Source organism: Chinchilla lanigera, unplaced genomic scaffold (genome assembly GCF_000276665.1).
Source record: "Chinchilla lanigera isolate Chin_1 unplaced genomic scaffold, ChiLan1.0 scaffold00065, whole genome shotgun sequence".
NCBI classification, from domain to species: Eukaryota; Metazoa; Chordata; class Mammalia; order Rodentia; family Chinchillidae; genus Chinchilla; species Chinchilla lanigera.
In genome coordinates, this window is record NW_004955466.1 from 3188626 (window position 1) to 3207727 (window position 19102).

General features: G+C 34.4%; 1 protein-coding gene across 10 annotated transcripts in view; it reads right to left on the reverse strand.

The window, feature by feature from the left end:
• The window catches only part of Gphn (gephyrin), a 508902-nt gene that overhangs the window by 171152 nt on the left and 318648 nt on the right, over positions 1-19102 (reverse strand). Inside the window, exon 10 of one of the 10 annotated variants that reach the window (XM_005399099.2) lies at positions 15849-15890. The exons of the other annotated variants lie outside the window; for them this stretch is intronic. Coding sequence (XP_005399156.1) covers positions 15849-15890 — 42 coding nt within the window. The remainder of the gene's footprint in view (positions 1-15848; positions 15891-19102) is intronic. 10 annotated transcript variants of the gene reach the window in all.

Sequence of the window (19102 nt, forward strand, 5' to 3'; positions counted from 1 at the left end):
ATGTTGAATAAATAACTCCAATTTGACCTATCCTTTGAACACTTGAAATGTTCTACATGTATCTGTAACTGATGAGCTGGTGAGGTTTTGGATAAACGAGCTACATATAAGTGGAAATGAATTAATGGAAGTCATTTATATGATTGCAGGCTTCTGGTCATATAAGATTTGTTTGTTTAAACTTCATCAGCTTACATATTCAGGACTGGAGCAATTGATAATTGAGTGGTTCACTACTATTATATTAATTTTCTTTGGGAAAATTCTGATATAAACTAAGCAAAACTAACTCATAGCCCAGAAGGACAATGTAAGAATATAAAGATTACATGCTCAATTACTTGATTCCCATCTTTTCAAGCGTGAATTGTAATGTGAAAGGAAAAAAAAAAGAAGTGATTTTTTTTTCCCCAGTAAGGGGGATTGAACCCAGGGCCTTCACACTGAGCTGCATTCCCAATCTTTTTTAAAAAAAATTATTTTGAGACAGAGTCTCACTAAGTTGCTAAGTTGTCCAGGCTGCACTAAACTTGCAATCTTCTTGGAGTGCTGGGACTGCAGGCATGCATGGGCCATCACATCTGGCCATTTTTTTTCTATTGTAAAAAATAACGTTTGGCTTATTTTCCAGGCAGGCTTTTTTTTTTTTTTCGGAATCGAACTCAGGACTTTGTGCTTGCCAGGCAGGCACTTGTGCCGCTGAGCTATATCCCTGGCCCCTGCTTATTTTCAAGTAACAGAAAGGATGTATACATGAAATAGGATGAATGCTTCATGGAATTCATGAAGCATACTGATCACATGATCATGAAGCCAGTGCTCCTAATAAACATTTAAAACATTGAAGGCAATGACAATGTTTATTAAAGTTTAAACTGTCATGGGTACAAAGGAGTTGTCATGTTTGACAGGTTAAGTTGGATGATTATGACATGGAATATGACAATATAATTTAAATCAGCCTTAATTTGACTCAAACTCCTTCAGACTCTGAGCCAAATATTTGAGACAATGTGTTAATGATAATCAACTCAACATTTCCTCATACACTCTCTTTCAAGTCTTGTTGGTTTCTCTTATTCTCTTTCCCACATGCCAACGTAGGTGTATTCTTTGAAGAGATGCCTAATTTTCACAGCTGAGGAGTACCAGTGTGTAAGGTCTTATCTGACTGTAGAAGATCATTTTTACTCCTGCTCCCACTTTTATTCCGAGGGAATTCCCTTTGTCAAGCACTATAGAAACTCATCATTTACCTGCAGCTTCAGTATAAAATTCAAATGGGTAGATTACCATAGGAATTTTTCCTTCATTGCATGTGAATATAGCAGCATCCTCAAAGAACCATGCCATGCTTCTTAGAGAGAACTTTAAGCATGGCAGCCCAAATACAATTGGATTTAATTGTGTGACAGTATAGTAGCAAGTTGCCAAAGAGAAAAAATAGCAAGCTAGATATTTTATGGCTCTGGACAATATTGACTGTGGAACAGCATGGGAACAATTCCAAAACTAGAGCCCTTTTTCTTACCCTAAGTCACACATTGAAGCAGAATGGGGAAAATTGCTAATAAAATTGAAAACTATGGTTATAAGAAGTTCACATGAACATGTACTACATTCAGGGTTTCATAGAACATAAATCTAAAATATCTTTAAGGTCTTCCTGAATTCAATCTTTTTCTGTAAGTTGCTGTCTATGCTCTGTAACTACTGTGAGAAAGTTAGAATTAGTACCTATTTTTAAACTACTAAAGCAGAAAAAGGAATGGAAACTACAGCTAGTTTCCTTCCTTCCTTTTTTTTCCTTTTTCCATCCCCCTTTTTCTTTTTTCCACCTTCCTTTTTCTTTTCCATGCTTTTTCTTTCCTTAAAATGTCAGACACTTGAGTATCAACACACCTACTTTTTTCCCTTCTTGATTCTAAGGCATAGATACACAGTATTAGCCTTCTTAAGTATAATTCACAACAACTGTTTTTAATATAAAATAATATTGTTGCATATAATAACTGATTATGTTTCATAAGTACTTCCTTCCTTAAATAACAAAAGTTGCATGGAAATTAAGCCAAAGGCACTTTACAAGGTAGATTCATAAATGATGTAAACACATGTATTTCAAAGGATGTATATGATTTCAAGTTATCAGCCACTGCATCAATACTTCACTCACCATTAAAAAGCTAAACATGAGTCTGGGTTCCTAAAATATTTACACTAAAGAGAAGCAAGATAGTATAAAAAAAGGCATCTTTATAAAATATTCTGACATCATGTATGTATAACATACAAATCAAGACTTTCAAGCTAATGGAAAGGACACCACCATTTATTCTCCATTTCTCTTTCTGGTTTGCTATATTTCTGAGGATGGAGTACCTTGTGGAAAAAATTCTCAATCTCTCTATAATTCTTAGTTCTTTTGTACAGTGGGAACAAAAATGAAAATCTTAGGATGCTGCCAAAGGTACTATTATTAACAGGACATTAATATTATTAATAGGACATTATTATTAATAGGATTTTATTATTAGAATATTATGAATAGGATATTATTAAATCTTAGTTAATAGGCATGGTACACTTAGGACTATTGAGACTATGCTATAGATTAATCTATTTTGGAAAATGATAGTTACAACTGTAAAAGTTAACAAGCATTTCTTAGATAATACAAATAGTTAAAAATTCACAGGGTCATTATTCCTTAAAACTCAAAGTATATCTTTAAGTTCAACCGAGTAAACTTTAAAAGACTAAATTCATTTTCACAAAATGTATTTCCTAGGCACATATGTTTTTTTTTTTTTTTTTGTACTAGGAATAGAACTAAGGACCTTGCAATTGGTAGGCAGGTGCTTGTGCCGCTGAGCTACATCCCCAGCCCCCTGGGCACGTATAAGTAACTGTAACCTGTAATGTTTACTGGACTGCTCTTTCTTTTAGGAACTCCAATTTTAAGATGTTTTTTTCTAGTCCTGTAAGGAAGGCTCTTTGAATTTTGACTGGAACTCCATTAAATCTATATATCAGTTTAGGAAATATCGTCATTTTTTAAAAAATAATATTGTTTCTACCTGTCCAGGAACAGGACATTTTTCCATTTTTGGATTTCCTCTTTGATCTTCTTTAGTGCAGTATAGTTTTCATTATAGAGGTCCTTCATTTCCTTGGTTAGGTTAATGCCTAAGTATTTAATTTTTTTAAGGCTATTTTGAATGGTATTATGTTTCTGTTTTCTTTCTTGGTAAGTTCATTGTTGGTGTGTAGGAATGCTATTGATTTTTGTGCTGGTTTTGTATTTATGATTTCTGGGAGACTTTTGGCAAAGCTGTTTAGGTCTTCCATAGAAAGGATCATATCATCTCCAGATAGAGCTAGTTTGGCTCCTTCCTTTCCTGCATATATCCCTTTTATTTTTTCCTCTTGCCTGATTGCTCTGCAAAGTGTTGGGCATTATACTGAACAGGAGTGGTGAGAGTGGACATCCTTGTCTTGTTCTGATTTGATAGGAGAAACTGAAAGTTCTCCCCCCATAAGATGATTTTGACAGTAGGTTTATCATAGATGGCTTTCATCTGATTGAGAGAAGATCCTTCTACAACTATTTTCTTCAGTTCTTTTTATTATCATGTATGGATTTTGTCAAAAGCTTTTGCTGTGTCAGTCGAGATGATCATGTGATTTTGCCCTTGCTTCTGCTTATGTCATAAATAAGACATTTACATTTAATTTTTATACACTGAACCATCTTTATATCCCTTAGATGAAGACAACTTGATTGTGATGGGTGATCTTCTTAATATTTATTGCATTCTGCTTGTGGGTATATTGTTGAGGATTTTAAAAACTTATGTTCCTTAAAGAAATTACTCTGTAGTTGGGCTTTTTAGCTGAGTTCTTGTCTGGTTTTGGAATCAAGGTAATGCTAGTTTTCAGGAATGAGTTTGACTGTGTATCTTACTTTCCAATTTCATTTCAGAATTTGAAGAGTACTGACATTAGATCTTCCCCAAATTCTAGAATTCACTGGTGCATCCACTGGATCCTGGGTTCTCTTAGTTGGTTTTTTTTTTTTTTGGTCTCAATTTCATTTTCTATTATCAGATTTGTCAGGGTTTTCTATCTTCTTGGTTTAGTTCTGGTAATTTATATATATCTAAGACTCTGTTATTTTCTTCTGAATTTTCCAATTTATTTGACTACAGGTTTTCAAAATAGTTACTAATAATGTACATTTCAGTAGTGTCCATTGTGATTTTTGCCTTTTTCATTTCTAATTGCATTGATATTGGTATTTTTTGGGTAAGATTAGCTTAAGATTTGTGTATTTTGTTTATTCTTTTGAACAACCAGCCCCTGAATTAATTGATTCTATTTTTTTGTTTAGTGTCAATTTCATTAATTTCTGCTCAACTTATTATGGCACTGTTAAAATTATGTAATAAAATTCCTAAATTATTTTTGGGAACTTAACAATATTCTGATGAATTTAAATAATTCCCATATGACTATTTTGTCAATGAAAGATCCAAGATTTTCCTACAGACCTTTTTTGATTTTCACATTTCCTTTAGACATATTTCAGAACAACACAGCCTGAATAAATAGAGTATGATTTAAAAAAACATGACAGTACTCCAATTTGGAAAGTCCTGAAGTGAGGCCCCACTTTAATTTTTGCAATATTCTCTATAGATGCTTAATATGACAGTATCTACTCTGTAGTATACTGTCATGCTCAATAAATAACCTCTAAACTATCATGACTCATTGGTGCTGTCAGCACAACTGAAAGCATAAATCAAGTAGAATTTATCCTATCTTTTTTTATATCCACTCAGGATATCAATATGCATTAAAGACTTTAAAAATTATTAATACACATTAGTTGCACAAATTAATGGGTTTTTACTATGATGTTTCCATACATATATATCATTATAGACTTTTTGTCTCAGAGAATGTTTTTGCTGGGGCTTACAAAACAGTGCACTAAAGTATGACCCCCACGTGCTAAACACTTGAAGGTCAAAGATGATGCCTTAGATAGGTCTGTCTAATCTTTCCTCATCTTCCCCACCCACTCCATGAAGTTTCTTTATCTTTCTGAAGGAAGGTCTTTATAAGAAATGTAATTATCCTGAACTCCCTCCCTAAAATCTTATTAATCATGGAAAATTCACTCACAGAAGAGAAAACTAAAAGTTTACAAAACACAGCATCTGAGAATCAACACCGACGATCTGCATAATCAGACAAGCTTTATTCGGCATGCAGTTCCACCCATCATCTCCCTAATCTTGTTGCTACCTCCCCTAGAGCCCAGAGGATCTTTGTTATTGTCTGTTCTTGGGTGTGGAGTGGTGTTCATTTCTCCTAAAAGTCCTTTTACAGGCCCTGCTCCCATTTTCCTCTCCCTTATGAAGAGAATATTTCTTTAAGTCATCTAGTCCTTTTTTGAGTTTCCATATTTTGTTCGTCTCCTGTGCATATTAATTAATTTAAATGTCTTTTCTCCTGTTAATATGTCTATTGTCAGTTCTGATCAATCATTTTAAATTCCTAGAGCCTCCTGTGATAGAAGGCCATTTAACATTTGAGCAATGTGCGTGCTTTGCTTACCCATAAAGTTCTGGACTGAAGGCCACGTGGAAATTCCACTTTTTGGAGTCCCCTCCTAGAGAAACTAGGAGCTTTTTTTCCTTCTCCTTATTTCCAGTAAAAACTTTCCAAATCTCCTTATTTTGGTTTGTGACTTTATTCTTTGAACTTCTGAGACCATGAGCTCAGCAACTGTTTCAATATGATCTCAATATAAATATCTAATTTATTCATTCAACAAAAATTGATTTGTGATGCTGTGAGGAAATCCTTGCCCCAAATTTCCAGTTTTCCTTTCTCTTTACTGCTTTGGTTTATATCCAGCTACCCCGCCAAACCCTCATGTGCTCATAGGTGGGGCTTTTGGAATGTGATGGGATCAGGGGCACCTAATGGATCAGTCCCCTGATGAGTTTAGAACTAAATGTAATATTGGGAGCTGGGATCTGGTCAGAGGAGGTGGTCTCGGGGGGGCGTGGCTTCAAAGGTAGATCTCACCCTCCTCCCTGATCTCTCCCTCTGTTTCCTGCCACCATGCGAGGAGCTGTTTCTCCTCTGCCATGTCACCCTGCTTTTGAGTCAGCCAACTACAGACTGAAACTTCTATAGACTGTGAGCCAAAGTAAACCCTTCTTGTAAGCTGTGGGCATGGGTATTGTGTCAGCAACAAGGAAAGTAACTAAGACATTTACCACCCTCTAAAATTGGTACTCTAAAAAAGAAAGAGCCATTAGAGGAATAAACAGGATATGACCCTGTCATCATTTACAACATGCCAGCTAAGAAAATACCCTGAAGTAGGCTGGATCCTATTAGTTGAAAAGCATTTCTACAAGAAAAATTTACAAATAGACACAATACTGTATCAACCCATATTTGTTTATTTAACTGGAGAAGATAGTCAACTGGCAGAATGAAAGGAAAGATAGCTTATAATGTTCATATGTATTATATTCCATGTATTTTATAATGATTAGGAAAAAGAAGTAAAGGAAGAATGGTATAAGAGCTCATGTTAAGACAAGTTAAAAATGAAGCTAATAACACTTGATTTTTCAATCAGGTCCTACCTAACTTCTATATAAAGAATGTTTTACTGCATAATAAACATAGCAGATAATGAATATGTAAGAGTTCATTTAAACTGAAAGTAACTTTATCATGGATCTTTAATATAAGTATTGATAATAATAAATATTTATTGAGTTCTCTGCATGTTAGGTGCTGTACTGAGCAGTATTAAACTGTTCAATATTTATGGCACCCCCAAAACTGGTATCTTTCCCATTTTACTGGAATAGAAGGGGTGGAGAAGTTAACTTGCTTAAGGAACAAGGTTAGGCTTCAAATCCAGAGCTAGAATTCAAATTTAGCCACAGATTTAAATTTTTAAATGTGATGGTGAATTTCTTTTATAGTAAGTTTATTTCAGAACTGTGAGAAAACTAATAGAATATTAGTAACTGCAAAAATATGAAAGTCATTTTAGAACATGGTGATAAACTGATTAGATTCTTTCAAAAAATAGACATTTTAAAAAATTCTCAAAAACATGCCTCCCATTCTCAAAACCTAAAATCATAGGGTAAACATAGGCTATAGACTTTAGATATTCAAAGAAGCCAGTATGGAGAATTTTCAGTGAAAAAAAGTATGCCTTTTAAATAACAAACAGCTTTAAGAAACAGTGAACTACTTAAAAGAATTATTACCTCTTCATCAATTCTAGAAGAGAATTAAGTCCTAATGTACTTACATTCATTGCATGAAGTGAAATAAACTCTTCTTTTATAAATCTAGAGCAGCGTCAGCTTCATACAAATGTAAGAATACGGTCAAACAAGTTACTTCCTGGTTGAGAAGAAATGCTTTAAAAGGGAAAAACGGATGATTACAGAACACTCATAATTCTGATTCCTGAAAAGATATTTCATTGTGTCGAAATGTACCTTTTGTGTAAGTAAAGAAATAATATCTGACTTTTAAAAAATTAAAATAGGATTGATGGTGCACAGAAGCTGTCTATAAATCTATGGGTATGATTACAAATATGATCAGAAGCTGTTTAGCATTCATTAAACCCCTGCAATTTATAGAAAGCTGTGCATGACCTCCCAGCAGAGGAGACAATGGGTTTATCAAGAAAGAAAGGAGAAATGGAGACAAAATGCTGGCCTGTGGTACATAAGGGCACATGAAGAAAAAGAACAATGGTTATCAGCCCAAGGAGGCATAAAAATCTCCTTCATTTCAATTTCTCTCACTGTTGGTAAGAGAGTGAAGAAAAAGTAGAAGTTTATTTGTTGATTTTTCTTTTCACTCAAATTGCCTGTCAATACTTTTGCAGTAGGGTAAGAAGGTCAGTTCTAGAGTTTGAGACGTTCTTCCCTCTCATCATATCCAATGTCAATAAAGAATTAGGGTTGCAGAGACAGGGATAACTGCTTGATTGTATGTGAGCCCATATACAGGAAAAACCAGGCGGATTACCTTTCCTATCTATGCATTTATATATTTTTATGTGGAACATCAGAGTGTACTGTAGGAATAGTCATTGTAGAGTTAAAATGTTTTGAAACACTGACATAGATTAATACATACTTCAGGGAATTGGAAAATGGAAGCAAATCTTAGGGACATTTGACACTAACATATAAAGGGACATTTCAGACTGGGTTCTAACTTATGACCCAGTCAACATGTATTTACGTGCTTACTATGAGCTAGACGGAGGGAGGGACTAAAACCTAAGAGAAGTTATGTCAGTGTCGCTACTAAACTAAATTTTATAATCTAGTAACAAACTACATACCATTATGATATCGTGATTAGGGCATAATTGTCATTTATTCAATCATTAATTCAAAATATATTTATTAAATCCCTACTGCTTCTCCCAAACTGGTTTAACTGGTAAATTTTAGCTAAAAATATAAAAAGGAGCAGCTCCTGGTTTCATGCAGCTCAGAACACAATAAAGTCCAGTAAATATACACTGTAAATACTATGGTAGAAGTAGTACATTCACTAAACCGCTAGGAATCTATGTAAGGAATGACTGGGGTAAGGTGGGGGATATCATCAGAAAAGGGTTCCTGGAGCTGTCATATAGGAGTAGAGGTTATTTTCCTTTGATGGTGGTGGTAGAGAGGCATGAAATAAACACAATTTGTTGTCTTAGTTCTAGATGCTACAAGTCCAAAATCAAACTGTTGGCAGACCTATACTCCCTCTGAAACTCTAGGGGAATTCTGTCTTTGGTTATGAGTAGAATTTTAAGGGACAATTATAATTAAATTAGGTGAAGACAAGGTGGCATAATTAGAGAAAAAGGCAAGGGCAATTTATAGGTGTTGGGGGCTCTGGCAACTGGGAAGTTGCAAGTATGACTGAAGCTGACCTTAGCCTATAATAGGGAGCAGTAAAAGGAGGAGCTGATAAGGTTGGTAGAGGTCAATTCTTACGGGTCATGAAAAACCACTGAAAGATTATAAACAGGGTAATGCTACAGATATATTAACATTTTGACAAGTTCACTGGGGTGAAGTGTGCAGAGATAAATAATGAGGGAAGGAGAATAAGTTTGGAGCTTAATCTAGAAATCCAGGTGAGAAACCTGACTATATTGCTGAAAATAGTTCTAGAAAACAGATGTGTTGGCTTTATGTGGCTGTGACAAAAACAACTTAAAGGAAGAAAGGTTTATATTGGCTTATGGTTTCAGAGATTTCAATCCATGGTCAGCTGGCTGCAATGCTTGCAGGCTGAGGTGTGCAGAGCATCGGAGTGGAAGGGCATGGCAGAGGAAAGCTGCTCATGCAGAGGACAGCCACCAGGAAGCAGAGAGCAGAAAGCGTGTTCTGTAGGACTTCCTCCTGTTGGACTTCTGCTTTTGGTTCCACCAGGCCCTCACCGTACTGAATAGTGCTGCCCACATTTAGAAATAACACAAACAATGCCAAGAACAAAGAAGGAACATAGGTGACAAGAAAGTTCATTTTGATTGGAGTCTTGATAGGAAGTAAGTTGCTGATTGTCCTGTTTTTGCCTAGGACTGGGGGATTCCTGGTTTTTGGGACTTTCAGTTTTAAACACCGGACAGTTTCAGGATGTGGAACTTTCAGCACTAAAATCAGGAAAGTCCTACGCAAGCAGGGAGGGGTAGATCACTAGAAAGTAATATCAGAAAAATAATGCTTGGCCAAAGTACGTAGGACTTGGAAAGAGAAGCAGAGGTATTTATTCTTGATACAGTAATCAGCAGGTACACCCTGTAGCTTCTTTGATTAAAGAACTGAGGGTAACGAAGTAGTGCTGAGGAAGATTCGTCTAGCATAAGAGGAAAGAGAAACTATGCCACGGGAACACAGTTATGAAGGTACTACAGTAATCTAAGTTTGAGGTGGTTAGGGTTACAATATCAATGTGAGGGAAGGCAAATAAACTTATGCTTATTTAATGCTTATTATATTTCAGGTATTATATTACATTTTACATAAATGATCAATTCTCCCTGAAACTCACATGTAGAAATTTTATAAACATTCAAGTATTTGCTCACACACTCATTCACCATATCTCAAATATTTTTTGAGTGCCTTTTTCTTATTTGATATGTCTAGTTTATTACTTCTCTCATCATTGCTAAAATTTGAAAGTAGATCTGGACACAAACTTCACTGTATATATTAGAAAAATTTAAAAAGTTAACTCAAAGAAAAAAATAGCAAATATGATAAAATTATGACAGTAGATGTCAAAGACGAAAAACAAGGAATTTCCATGCCAAGAAAAATTATGAACGTGAGTTTTTTAAAAAATAATTTCCCACTGTATTTTTTTTGGTACCGGGAATCAAACTCAGGACCTTGTTCTTGCTAGGCAGGTGCTATGCTGCTGAGCTGTATCCCTAGCCCAAGAATGTGAGTTTTGATATAGATAGCAGAGTTTAATATACTCTATTTGAGATCATAAAAAGATATTCCAATAGGAGCTGGAAATTTAAGCAGGCGAGCTATGGTAATTTAGTGTGTATTATGACGTACCATCATTTATGTGAACTCTAATTTCCAATGTCTATAATGTAATAAATTTCTAAGTCCCTTTGTAACAAAGCACTGAAACTTATTATGATGATAAGCTAATCTATACTTGTATAAAACTGGACTTCCACATTAGTATTTTACAGACTTTCTTCATCCTGTTTCTATAGAAGAGATCTCTCTCTTTCCTGCCCTTCAGATACACACAGATTGTATATTAGTTTTAAGACTCAGTTCAAAAACTTCCTAGTTATCTGTGCTTTAATATTTCATATTAAAATATAAATTATTAATGCATTATTTTCACTGGTGACCCCTTCTATATTTTAAATGTTCACAGTATATGGTACAGTGTATATGCAGAAATTCACTAGTGTCATAATTCACTATAATTATGTTTAAAAATATTCTATAGAAATTTAAAAATGTATGCCCAAGACAGAAGTATCCATCACTTTGTTTCAACACTTATCAACTAATTATTTGCAGTTCTTTTTAAAGAATTTTTATTTAGATCGACTTATCATATATATTTGTCAAAGAGAAAGCATGTGCTACCTCATTATCTTTATGACTATCCGTTATCTGGATGTCAGAGAGAGAGGTATGTACTTAATGTGCTTATTTTGAACAAAGCAACTCATATATTACAACTCATTTTCAAAAATTCAAAAGTAAGCTAAGAATCCAGACATTTGAATAGCAGCACTGGTAATGTTTTCAAAAGGTACTATTTGCAACAGATTTATCCACACTATCTCCGTTTCCCTTATCATTGTGTATAAATGATTTGAAATAGACATAGACTGAAAGCAAAAAAAAAAAGAATGTCATAGTCAACTATATTGACATAAATACAAAATCAATTATTACAGATTTTTAAAGTGAGCGTTAACCTCATGGGGTATAATTTTTATATCATGGTCATCAAATTTCTTTCACTTTAAATAGTTTAGTTTATAATTCTTTATTTTTAAAAAAGCAGCACTTAAAAAAGAAAACAACAGGACATGATACGGTGTCTAAAGTTCAGCTGTTTTCCTTCCCTTTCTTTCTCTTCCTTCCTGGAAAGTTCACTAACTGCAACTGAATGGAAACTTTGTTTTTGAAACTTTTCTTTTGCAAAAGCTCCAAATTATTATTCAGTCAAGGCTTGTTGGGAACATAACTGGTTTCCTAGTAAGTGGGTTAATAATTCAAAGGACAACTGTTTAGCATCTTGCAACTTTTAAATACTATTTTCCTTAGGTAGGTGAAAGTTTTAAAACATTAAATGAAAGTATTATTTTTTGAGTCTTTGTCCACTGAACAAGAAATAACTTAGCCTCAAAATGTACAGGTATCTAAATCAACCATGCTACTGGGAAATCTAAAACACTAAATATAAGGTTTTAAAAGGTTCAGTTTGGATGATAATAACAAAATAACTTGAATATTTCTATTTTCATTTGTTTCAGTACCATGTTCCAACTCACAATAGATTTATATCTGATATATATTCTGGCTTCTCATATAAGTCAGAACGAACACTATTTCTACCAAGAGATATGAAGTATGATCACAATACCTGGTGATACTTAAATTTAAAATTTTATTACAGTGAAAGACACTGCCATTAATCCTCTACAAGATACTCTCCTTGTTTCAAATATACTTATTCAATTGCTCTTGCCACTTTCAAGTTCTCTTTTGTGACTTTATGAGATATGATAAAAAATAAGGTGAATGCTTCTGCTAAGGGCCATCCAACGGAAGTGGGCACTCTTGCAAACACTGCAATGTGTTCTCGTTCACTTTTTTACCAGGCCTGGCACTGTGAGACCTCTGGCTCTTCCCCACAGTAGAAAAGTTACCATGAAAGGTAAACATTTTGAATTGACTGACGACACTGGGCCAGTCACTACAGTGCAACTAAAGATACCAAAGAAAGAGGAATTCTAGAACTGTTTTGGAAAATGGCAAGAACTATGGGATAAGTGTGTTCAAAGTAAGGGAGAGTATTTTGAGAATTAATGACGATGTGTCTTTCATTGTAGTGAGTTTTTAAAGCAGTAAACATTCACTGCAAACCGTAATATTTACTCTGGCCTGTGTTTTTTTTTTTTTTTGGTTTTTTTCTCCGGTACCAGGAACCGAACTCACAACCTTGCACTTGCCAGGCAAGTGCTTTTGCCGCTGAGCTAAATCCCCAGCCCCTACTCTGGCCTGTGTTTAAGGAAATTCTCAAGCAACGTTTTTAAAAGATTTTAAAAAACATGAATATTTCACAGAAGAGCTGAAGATCAGTTAGATATTTGGAAGGTAAAGTCTTTCTTTCTTTTTTTTTTTTTTTAACAAATCTGGCACATTATTTAAAAGGAGCCATCAACTACATAGAGTAGCATTTGCCCATAATATTAGCCAATGTACTTACATATTATCTTGTCCATATATAACTTATGTGTAGGCTCATTTTTGAGCAAGGTTTACATTTTCATCTTAGAAATGCCACAAAAGGTAGTGACGTACAATTAGTAAAGCCAATATACTACATTAGGGGTTGGAGACTTTAATTCTTCAGCAGCGGATGTAAGTGAAGATGGTATGAATGTAAAACAAGATACTGAGCCACAGAAGATTTGGCTACCTCCATAGTGATGCTGTGAACTTTACAGCAGTCTTGTCAAGGAGCTTCCATATACAAAATTAAAACACAGGCTACTTCTTGAAATTTTAATTATCAAGATTTATAACTCTAAAATTCTGTGAAACATTTACTAGTTTAAGATTACAAAAAATTCACAGAATGTTATACCTGTGTAGAATTTCATGAATTTAAATTCCTTTGTTCATTTTATAGGTCTACATAAATTAGGTAGAAAGACCACCTATGGAGACCACAGAAATGTGGCATTGAGTGGAACAGAGAACTCCTACCAAAAATGATGAGAGAGAGAGAGAGAGAGAGAGAGAGAGAGAGAGAGAGAAAGAGAGAGATCATGACAAAGAAAACCCACATATAACAATGGAAGAAACAAACCCAGATGAAGCTAGAATTCACGTAAGAGTTGAGTGCCATGGAGGAAATGCCACAGCACACACAATCCCCCCAAACCCAGTTCCGCATTCCAACCTGAGCGCCCTGCTAAATACATGCTGTCACAGAGAAAGTAATACCCTGATGGATGCTGTAGGCTGTGATTGGAGATGATGCCAATGGTAGACTTCTTTTACATTCTCATGGGAAATGGAGAATTGCCTGGATGAAGTGGCAGAAAGAAATGTGTTATATATATTTGTACACTAGGAGTCATAATCCTGGGGAATTAAGAGAAGATCTATAGAAAATGTAATTGTAAAATGACATAAACTTCCTTTTTCAAAAGTCATTGGTATCATAAGTAGTTCATTTTCCTTGTGATGTTTCATATCTCCATCACCGTATTTCAATAAGAAATTAACTCTTCACCTTTATCGTATCATCTCTAATAATGCCATCATTTCAGGGAAGAGGACATGTTCCATATATACATTGCTTTTAAGAACTGTTTTTGGTCTAAATCGCCCCTGGATCACCGCTTACTCACTGCATTTTATATCGCTTAAGGAACTTTTTCAAAACATCTCTAGCTTTTGGTGAATCTTATTAAGATGACAGTGAAACTGTATCCAAAACATGACCAGAATATTTATGCTAAACCATTCACCTATACATTTCAAGTACAATCTGATGCTTAAAATACAAATATGATAGCGAAAATAAAGGACTTTGGTCCTGAGAATTTGTTATATAAGGGTCAGTCCTTTAATTGGGAGCTTTCCACATTTTGTATTATTTTCATGGCACTTTTCCTGAACTCTTTGTTAATTTTATATAGCCTTTTCAAATTGCATGTTTTATTCCTGTTTTTAAAAAATGTATGTTATTAGTATAAGCTGTTTTGTGAACAGAATTAAAGGTTTCTCACCTTTAAAAAATAAGAAGTAATTAATGCTTCTCAATATTAGTTTTAGGAGAAAAAAATCTGCAAGAGGTATAATTTACAAAATAAAAACTAACGAAGGCTGTAATTCTCTTGGCTGAACAAACTGAACTCTAAGACTGGATTTTGTCATGCTATTTCTTACAGTGCTTTTTCTTAAAAGGTGAAGTCTAAAGATAAGGTTCGGTCTCTGGCTACATGTACTGTGTGGTATTTCAGGTAGTACTTTCTGGTTTTCTTTTTTCTTTTGGCTTGATATTCTGAGGTCAGATGTCTGTGGTCAGAATTTAACTGGCCTTAATATGGTAGCTATAGCAGCCATATAAAGTAAGTATGCATAGCAGTGCTATGTTGTAAAGAAAAGACTGAGATTGTAAACAAAATTCATAGGCTATTTAAAGTCTTTCTATTATTAGTCATGCTTTGCGGTCCACATACTCTTTTCTCTCAGCCACTCAACAGTGTCCTGCTTTGGAAAGTAGACTTAACAGATTAGATATGTAAAGTCTGTCAATAATATTTTAATAATTCTGCCTTATAAAAATAAGAAAATAAGAAAAACTATTTACACTGAAGTTTAACACAATAAGAATAACAAAACAAACCCCTTAAGAATCAAAGAATGTAGGCCAAGTTTCATGATAAATATTTTATTTAAAAAAAGCAATTCTTGTGATTGACTGACAAACTCTTTTGGACTATATGAACCTTAAGAAAATGTAAGTGTCGAGGAAACTATTTCAGTAGCCTAATTAGTTTTTTAAAAAAGGGAATGAATGTCCTAAAGAGTAGACCATTTACATTTAGCTTTTTTGTTCATTTTTTAAAACAACAATCATGGAAGCTCTCATATCTTTAATGGGACAGGATCATCACTGATTTAATGTAAACCTTCAGCTGTCAGACTGACACATATGGGCTTGCAAAGTGAAATCTTTGTCTTTAGCCAATAATAATAAATTACCTAGTTCAAAGGAATCTTTATAGAATAAAGTAGCGGTAACAAGAGAGTTGGCTATAATACAGTGACTGCCAAAAAAGTTATTTAGACAACAGTTCATTATAAAAATACAGAATTTTCCCAATAGCACAGTGCTGTTTTCCCTTTGGTACCCTCATCCCTTTCAGCCAAGCGCAAAGTGCAAGGCAAAATAAATTAAGGCAAAAGGAAAATAAAATAAGAATGGTGAGTGCGAGCATGTTGCTGACCATGTAAGAAAACACGTGCAGAATATACCTCAGATACACTATAGGTAGATGAGCACGAGGGAAGCCGAGCCTGGTTTTGCAGTGGGGAAAAGAAAACACTGTTAAAGAGGAAATATTAGAATATTAAGGGTCTCAGAAGGTTTGGGTGGCTCCATCACCAACACTTTTGCCAGATAATACAACAGCCTTACAAGTGAATGCTTGAGTGGGAAAATAGCTCAAGACTCAAGTTATTAGAAGGATCATCCTGTGATTAAAAAATACCTTGCTAAAAAGGAACAAAAGATATTCTATAATGGAGATGACACCTTCTAATCAGGCAGATTCTGGTGTAATCTTCCTGAGAAGATGCTCGCTTAAGGGAGAAAGCAGGGCACTGGACAGTTTTTCTTCAGGTATCAGTGATCTTCATTGGTTTAAGACTCAGAAATGGAAGGTGAAGTTGTTTATGACTCTGCTGTACATCTTCACGTTAGTCTCTGGAGAAGGCACCAAAGGCAGTTCAGTATTGTGATTTCTTGTTCTTACTATTCTAGTATTACTGAATGCCCTCAGGCCCCTTAAAGCTCTCTTTTTTCAGATATATGCCCATACCAATCCCATAAAAATGTATGAACTTAAAAGTCTTCTTCAGACGTATCTTTTTTCAGAATGTTTCATCTTTTTTTCATTAGTTTTTTTGAACATCTATTTTATCACTGCTTTTAAAGTTATTTAATACTTAAAACCATATTTAACCTTTATGACTTCACAAATTTCTTTCTTTTTTTTTCTGGTTGTTTTTCCTTTTTTTTTTTTTTTTTTATTATGACTTCACAAATTTCTTTCTTTTTTTTTCTGGTTGTTTTTCCTTTTTTTTTTTTTTTTTTAAAAGATGTGGTCTTGTTGTGTTGCCCAGGCTTGCTGTGAACTCCCAGGTTGAAGTGATCCTCCTGCCTCAGCCTCACAAATAGCTGGGACTTTTGAAGCATGCCACCATAGTATGCCATACATGAAGATTTTAAATTGGTAATTTTCTAGCCTATTTTTACTTTCTAGGTTATCATACTGACGTGTTCAATTATGTGGCTTCTTTTTGTGTTATGTTTCTCACTGCCATTTGAGCTAACATTGCTACGTATGCATTCTTCAGTTACAAATTCTGCACAGAAGTTTCAGAACACAAAAGGAATTAGAGAAGATGATGAAGTGCAGGAATCAGAGACAATCTGTTTCTTAACTATACTTCTGGCACGCAGGACAGCAGAATATAGTAGGGGCTCAATATGTGTTTACTGAATGAGTAAATTCTTTTTCACTTATTCCTAAAAAACTAAAAGGATCAATATAGAGAAGTTTTAAAGCTTACTATGACAGATATTTATGATAAAACTATTGTGCCATCTACTACTCTGAGGTAGTTTCCAAAGCACAATCAATTCTATTCAGTAAGAAATTAAATGTTAAATTAAATCATACATATTTGATTCTCTGTAGCAAGATGATAGTTCTAAGAAAATCTTGCTGTGCCTGTTCTGCTCAAAACAGTCTGGGAATTTTTCTCAGCTCTTTCTTTTCTAAGGAAACTGCCTCGCCAAGAGGAGCTTTTGAACTTCTTTGTGTATTAAAGTCAATATTGAGAAGGGCAATCCCACAATGAGCACGATCTCCCAGATGTGACACTGCCATCCCAAATGATGTCCTAAGCAACTTATTCTCTTTAAAATAAAAAAGATAGTTTTCTTATTTTTAGTGTTTTTATGAGTGGATGTTTGTAATACGGAATATGGTGTTTATCTGGAGGAACTGGTACACGCAGCTTGATAATCTTCAATGAGGTTTTCTCTTCCTAAAGTAGAATTTAAACTTCAAAACTGAATTACGTTTCTACAGAAAGAGAATACTAATAAAGTGAAAATTAGCAAACAGCCTGCTTCCCAAAGAGATAATCCTATAATTGATTCTCCATATCATTATTTTCTTGCTATCTTTTTATTTATTTAAAAAATTTATTAATGTGTTTGCCATACATACTGATCTTGTCATATATAATGATCACAATTATCATAGGGAATTTGTACCTGACATAATATGCCTGAATTCTTTTTTCCCCCCATTTCCCTCCCCTCCATCCCCTTCTTTCAACCCTTCTTCCCCTTCCCATTTACAAAAGCTTAGCTTCCAATTTTTCTCTTCCATTCTCTTAAAAAAATTTTTTTCTTCCCCTTCCTTCTTTCCCCATTCTTTTCCCCTTCTCCTCTGCGTAAGTTCTTCCTACTTCCCAAAATCTACCCTGCACTTTGCTCCTTATTTGCCTTTTGGGTTTCACACACAAGAGAAACAATGTTATGGTCAAATTTGTGTGTCTGATTTATTTCACTTAAAATTATGGTCTCGAGATGCATCTGTTTACCTAAAAATGTCTCAAGTTTATCCTTCTTTACAGTGGAGTACTACTCCACTATATATAGATACATTTTCTTTATCAATTCATCTGTTGATGGGCATATGAGCTGTTTTCAAGAATTAGCTATTTTAAATTGTGTTGTTACAAAGATAGTAATGCATATATCACTGTGGTATGATGCTCCTAACTCTTTGGGGAAGATATTCAGAGGGAGAATAGCTGGGTCGAATGGGACCTCTAATCCTAGTGTTTTGAGGAATCTTCACACTGATTTCCACAGTGGTTACACCAGTCTACACTCTCTCCAACAGTGGAGAAGAGTTCCTTTTTCCCCACAGCCTCACCAGCACTTGTTATTGGTTGATTTCTTGATGACAGTCATTCCTTCTAGAGTGACATGGAATCTCAGTATTGTTTTAATTTGCATTTCTTAAATAACCAGTATCATCTACTTCGTACTGTAATCTGGTTGTATTTACAAGACATCATCTACCAACATATTCAGGATATTACATAATTATTACAAATGAAATAGTAAATAAATGCACATTAATATAAGTGTGAAAATATAAAAAAGGGAAAAATTTAGAGGACTCGAAGAATGTTTTACATACAAGAACTGAAAGAGAGTGAATTCTGCCTAAATAAATTAGGTTATAAACAGATGTTTTGTTATCGAAGGGCTATTGACTATTTCCTGATCTGAGGACTAATGTTCCAGTTGTTCAGATTGCTCAAAGTAGGCTGATTGAGGGCCGGGGATATAGCTCAGTGGTATAGCACCTGCATGGCAAGTGCAAGGTTGTGAGTTTGATTCCTGGTATAAAAAAAAGTTGGCTGATTGAATACAGGTAACTTTTAGAATTTTCAGCTCTGTATATTAAATTATATATATA